Raw genomic sequence first — 6299 nt, forward strand, 5'->3', positions numbered from 1 at the left:
TCGCCCCAAACGACCTGAACTTCTCTGCCTTCTCCTTGGATCACAGCACGGTGATGTCGAGTGTATTCACACTCGGATGTATGAGCGCTAGCAGGCGGCAGAGGACGGTCGTGTCAATATGCCCTGCACAGAGCTTGACATGTCGGATTGCGGCTGGTGTAGCTGCTTGAACAACGTACTGGTTGTGTCAATGAGGAATATAGGAGTCGTTGACGACATGGTGTCCAAGAAAGTTGGAAGCTAGTATAGCAGGGCTGACAAGGTCGCGCTCCGAGTTGCTGCATATTCTGTCACACACTGGTGGATACGTAAGGCGAGCCTCGAACAATAGAGTCGGCATCATGTCATGGCTTTGTAAGAGAAACGCGGTACTATTACGGAAGGGATACTGGTGGCCAGTGGCAGGCATTTGCGAACTAAAAGTACTAAATCTCGAAGTGTTGGTCAAAAGCAGATAGCTAAGCGCGTTGAGCTCGTCCGGCCGAGCGCCTTAGACCGAGGAGAATGGACTTCGTCTCACTCTGTCATCTTCTATGACGGCTATACTCGCGGCTGATAACATCCACTTTGTATGGCCGTTGAGTCGAGTTCCAATACCACAGCTTGGAGACTGACGGCACCGAACAGCATGGTGAGCCACATTACACTCATGCTTTCAGCTGACGTGTTGCCTCCTGCCTCATTTCTTGCCTCCGACTCTGTACTTGCTAGATTCAGCCGAAAAATACCCATTTCAAGTTTCGCGCCTGCAATGTCGCGGGCTTCCCTTTCAGGATCTATTTCACAGGGTGGCCAGTGGATAGCTTGATCTCTAGTGCCACGATCTGCGCAACCTGTTGAGTCAAAAAGTCAATGTGGCGTGGGTGCGTCAGCGATCTCTTTGTGCTTGCTGAGTTGTTCGTATCTATAGCGCGCGTGTATGCATCCAGGGCTTTCCTGTTGTACGTGAATGTGGAGACAGCTTAGCTGTCAGCTGCTGAGGCACATGCAATCTAAACTCTTTTGCGTCTTCCTTATTTCATATTGATGGAAAAATAAGCTACCAACAAACTTCCTAGGTTTGATAGAGAAGACATTCCTTGCCGCTCATCCTTGTACAAAGGTCGAGGGAGATATACATGGCCTTGAAATCACCTAAGTCACTCACGGCGACTGTACTTGTGAAGATGGACTTTCTCTCCACCTTGCGAGCGTACGCACCATGGGCAACTGCCCTTGTGTGCCTCTATTCGCTCTTGAAAGCCGTATACAATGTGTACTTCCATCCGCTCTCCCGCTTTCCAGGACCGAAGCTTGCAGCAGCGTCTCTCTGGTGGCAGGCTTATCTTGATCTCTGGGAAAATGGCAGTTTATCCTTGAAGCTTGTAGAGCTTCATGCGACATATGGTAAGTCCAAGTCTCTTTGAGTCATTCCACATTCCCCCAGCTCACCTTATATCCAGGCGAGATCGTCCGCATTGGCCCTAACGAGGTGAGATAGATAATTCAAGACGGATCCGTGCTACTACTAACAACTTTGCACCAAGCTCCATTTCTCTCGACCATCAGCATTCCACGAAATATATAACTCAAGAAACCGGTGGTCGAAAGGGTCCTACCTGTATGACGCCTTTGTAGACACCAAATCGCGGTCGATGTTCTCAATTTTGGACTATGAGAGCGCTAAGAAGCGCAGCGAGCTCACGACGAACATCTTCTCTCGCAAATCAATTATTGCCATGCAAAACCTTGTCCAAGAATGTGTGCGTCGTCCGTCTCGTCTTCATCAGCCAATGACCTTGATTGAACTGTCTAGGTTGACGGAATGTGTGCCAACATCGACGACCATATCGCGAACAAGAGACCAGTCCACTTTCGACGTGCTTTTAGATGCTGCACATTGGACTCCATCTGCTCGCTCTGTTTTGGCCGGACAACTCATGCACTCGGCGCACCGGAATTTCGCAGTCCGATCGAGCATGCCCTAGGCACGACACTCCCTATTAGACGCCTCGCCAAACACATTCCCTTCCTCATGACGTTTCTACGTATTCTACCGCCGAGCTTGTTCAGGTATTTACAACCATATTCAGAAGGATACCTGGAAGTGGTCAAGGTATGTGCTATGACGCCAGCTCCGTCAGTGTACACTGAGCATTCACTTGTGCTGCAGATATTGAGCACGCAAATTCGGGAGATCTTCGCGAATCCGCAATCCTTGGCCAATAGTGACCACCCCACCGTATATCATGAACTCATGAAAGCCAAGGACCAGTCAATTTTGACGGAGGAGGCCTTCCTCGACGAAGGATTCCTCTTTTTGTTTGCAGGCACAGATACCAGCAGTAACGCCCTCAGCGTTGGCACGCTTCACGTCCTCGGCGATCCACAGGTGTATGCCAAGCTGATGAACGAGCTGCTCGAAGCTTGGCCGAGACTCGACGACAGACTCCGCTACGAAACGTTGGAGAGCCTGCCTTATCTGGTGAGTAGTGTTGACCCTTGGTAAGTATGATCATCTCTGATTTCGCCGCCCGGACAGCGGGCTGTCGTGAAGGAGTCGCTCAGGGTCTCACATGGCGTAGTCACCCCGCTGACCCGCGTCGTCCCATCAGACGGTGCTGTGATCTCTGGAAAATTCATTCCAGGCGGAGTACGCTGCATTCATTCTCTCACCTTTTCGTCGAGCCAATACATCTCTTCCAGACCGTTGTGAGCATGAGCAATGTGCTCGTCCACACGAACGAGGAGATCTTCCCCGAGCCACATGCGTTCAAACCCGAACGGTGGCTCGACCCGGCCGCAGGCTCGCTCGACAACTGGCTCGTCTCCTTCAGCAAGGGTCCGCGGAGCTGCATCGGAATCAAGTGCGTGGCGTCAGTGCATCAGTTCCTAAAGCTCTTCGCTGAGTATTCCTAGCCTTGCGTATTGCGAGATGTATCTCGCCTTCGCGAACCTGTTCCGCCGGTATGACATGCGGCTGAACGGCGTGAGGTGCGTCCTGCAGTAAATCACTTTCATCGCCCGCCCTAATCGACGCCCTCAACAGCCCGTCGGACTGGCGCTGGGTCGACCACTTTTTGCCTGTGTACAGTGGCTCCGCGCCGCTGGAGCTATGGGCTCAGGCACGGTTGACCTGAGAGTGCTTGAAAGAGATTGCTCACGTTCATGGCGTATTTCACGAGATCAATATCAGGTACCGATATTGTAAATTAGGACCTGTATGATGGCATGCGTAATGGTTATAGTTAAGAAGAGCTTTCGTCACCAGCTATCTTGCCGGGCCCGTGGGCAAACGCGAGGTCTGGAAGAGACCATTGATCTCAAAGGCTAGGCCTTACTTGATCGACATTAACACTCCGGGGCTTGACCGTTGCTGAGAAGACCCACCCACCACCGAGTGACCTAGTAGGAAGGGAAGATGGATGGGCGTTCTCAGCGACGTGGTCTCACTATCTATCTGTCTAGAAGGGTGGCCGTTAATACTGCGAGTGACTGCTGAGTCACTCGCAATATTTCTCATGCCATCTGGGTCAGACTTGGTCTCAAGGTCGTCAGAGAGACCCCAGTTAACACGAGCCATCTCGGAATCTGTGTGAGCCGTGAGCGCTTGAGCACCGGCTGAGCGCGTCGAGAGAGTCGAGCCGAGCGCCTTGGTTGGACTCTGTTATCTTCGGCGACGACTATACCCCCCCTCAGATCCCAGCATCCGGTTCGCAGGACGGCCATAGTATAGTACCGCACTCTACACGAGCCTGTCGAGTCAAAATTTCAACGTGACGATCGGCTTCTCAGATCCATCTGCTTGTTAAATTGTTCGTATACCAAGTGCGCGCGTACTTCTACTAGGGCCTTTCTATCAGACGTGAATGTGGAGACGGCTTAGTTGTCAGCTGCTGGAGTACGTGTGTTCCAAACCCCTTGAATCTCCCTTCTTTGATATCGATGGGGAAATGTGCTACTAAAGAAGACCCCTCCTGCCGCCCATCCTTGTATAAAGGCTGAGGAAGATATACCGTCATCCTTGAGCCAGCCTACATCATTCATGGCGACCATATTTGCGAAGACAGACTTTCTCTCCACCCTGCGAGCGTACGCACCATGGGCAGTTGCCTGTGTGTGCCTCTATTCACTCTTGAAAGCCGTATACAATGTATATTTACATCCTCTTTCTCGCTTCCCGGGACCGAAGCTTGCAGTGGCATCTCTCTGGTGGCAGGCTTATTTTGACGTCTGGGAGAAAGGTAGTCTGAGCTTGAAGCTTGTAGAGCTACATGCAACTTATGGTAAGCCAACACCCGCTCGAACATCCTGTGTATTCCTGACTCGTTTTGTATCTAGGTAACATTGTCCGCATTGGTCCCAACCAGGTGAGACAAACGATTCAATATGGGCGTGTGCTGTTCTTACCTAGGGGTTCACGAAGCTCCATTTCTCTCGACCTTCAGCATATCATGAGATATATAGTTCGCGAAACCGGTGGTCAAAGGACTCCCATCTGTATGACGCTTATGTAGATACTAGCTCGCGATCGACGTTCACGCTTCTAGACTATGAGAGTGCCAAGAAACGCAGGGATTTCACAATGAACCTCTTCTCCCGCAAATCGATCCTCGAGGTGCAAAGCCTTGTCCAAGAATGCGTACGTTGTTTTTTACGTCGTCTTCACCAGCTAATGGTATTGATTGAACTATCTAGGTCGACAGAATGTGCGTCAATATCGACGATCACATCGCGAACAAGAAATCAGTCAACTTCCGACGTGCTTTCAGGTGCTGCACATTGGACACCATTTGCTCGTTCTGTTTTGGCCGTACAACCAATGCACTTAGTGCGCCGGAGTTTCGCAGTCCAGTTGAGCATGCCTTAGGCGCAGCGCTCTCAAGCCGACGCTTCGCTAAACACATTCCCCTCACAAAGACGCTCCTACGCAGTCTACCGCCAAGCTTGGCCAGGTATCTACTCCCGTACTCAGAAGGGTATCTGGAAGTAGGCAAGGTACGTGCGACGACGTGAGCTCGTTTAGTACTGAATATTTACCTGTGCTCAAGATGTTAGCCACGCAAATTCAGAAGATCTTTGCCAACCCACAATCCCCTAGTCGATAGTGACCATCCCACTGTATTCCATGAGCTCATGAAAGCTAAGGACCAGTCAATCTTGACGGAAGAGGTTCTCCTCGACGAAGGCTTCCTCTACCTGTTCGCAGGCACAGACACCAGCAGTAACGCCCTCAGCGTTGGCACGCTCCACGTCCTCGGAGACCCGCAGGTGTATACCAAGCTGATGAAGGAGCTGCTCGAAGCTTGGCCGAGGCTCGATGACAAGCCGCGTTGCGAAACATTGGAAAGTCTGCCTTATTTGGTGCGTAGTGTTAGCCCTTGTTAAATATGGACATTTCTGACAGCGTCGCCCGGACAGCGGGCCGTCGTGAAAGAGTCGCTCAGGGTCTCACATGGTGTGGTCACCCCGCTAACCCGTGTCGTCCCACAAGAGGGTTCCGTAATTTCTGGAGAATTTATCCCAGGCGGGGTGCGCTACTTCCTCTCCCGTTCATATCACCGTAGGACTGATACGCCTACTTCAGACCGTCGTGAGCATGAGCAACATATTCATCCACACAAACGAGGAGATCTTCCCCGAGCCACACGCGTTCAGGCCCGAACGATGGCTCGAACCATCCGCAGGCTCGCTGGATAACTGGCTCGTCGCCTTCGGCAAGGGCCCACGGAGCTGCGTTGGAATCAAGTGCGTGGCGTTAGTGCATCAAGTCCTAATCAAACTTTTTGCTGAATATTCGTAGCCTTGCGCATTGCGAGATGTATCTCGTCTTCGCGAGCCTCTTCCGCCGGTACGACATGCGGTTGAATGGCGTGAGGTGTGTTCTGCGTCAGGTCGCTCTCGTCACGCGCCCTAATTGACGTTTTCAACAGCCCGTCGGACTGGCGCTGGGTCGACGAGTTCACTCCTGTATATGAGGGCCCTGCGCCGTTGGAGCTACGAGCTCAGGCGCGCTCAGCCTGAGAATGCTTGAACCAGATCACACTCATTTTCATGGCAAATCTCGTGAAAATAACATCAAGTGCTAACGTGTGAACTAGGAATCCAGGAGTTCATATGCACGAGAGAAATTTGGAACTTTTTGTTACAAAAAATATGCGAAAACAGCCTGAAAAATAAGTAAGAAAATGCCATATTTTTCCTCCCGGTATCTGGCGGCCCGGCGACTCGGCAACCCGGCAGCCGAGCCGATTGTCCGCCAGGCCATTGTCAAAGCGCCCGTGGCTGCGGCACCCGGCGGACAATCGGCTCAGCTGCCG

At 51.8% G+C, this 6299-nt stretch overlaps 2 protein-coding genes across 2 annotated transcripts in view; both read left to right on the forward strand.

Annotated features, from left to right (window-relative positions):
- Positions 1-1166: 1166 nt before the first annotated feature.
- PHACADRAFT_193681 (uncharacterized protein) lies at positions 1167-3119 on the forward strand (the record flags this gene model as incomplete). Its single annotated transcript, XM_007393797.1, has 9 exons — positions 1167-1386; positions 1443-1471; positions 1527-1742; positions 1796-2095; positions 2153-2464; positions 2522-2632; positions 2686-2846; positions 2899-2973; positions 3029-3119. The coding sequence occupies 9 exons, from the start codon at positions 1167-1169 to the stop codon at positions 3117-3119; spliced, it is 1515 nt and encodes a 504-aa protein (XP_007393859.1).
- Positions 3120-3958: 839 nt separating this feature from the next.
- PHACADRAFT_252979 (uncharacterized protein) overlaps positions 3959-6299 on the forward strand; it is a 6374-nt gene continuing 4033 nt past the window's right edge. Inside the window, exons 1-3 of the mRNA XM_007393798.1 lie at positions 3959-4265; positions 4321-4349; positions 4406-4621. Coding sequence (XP_007393860.1) covers positions 4025-4265; positions 4321-4349; positions 4406-4621 — 486 coding nt within the window. The 5' untranslated portion in view covers positions 3959-4024. The remainder of the gene's footprint in view (positions 4266-4320; positions 4350-4405; positions 4622-6299) is intronic.

Source organism: Phanerochaete carnosa (genome assembly GCF_000300595.1).
Source record: "Phanerochaete carnosa HHB-10118-sp unplaced genomic scaffold PHACAscaffold_3, whole genome shotgun sequence".
Classification (NCBI taxonomy): Eukaryota; Fungi; Basidiomycota; class Agaricomycetes; order Polyporales; family Phanerochaetaceae; genus Phanerochaete; species Phanerochaete carnosa.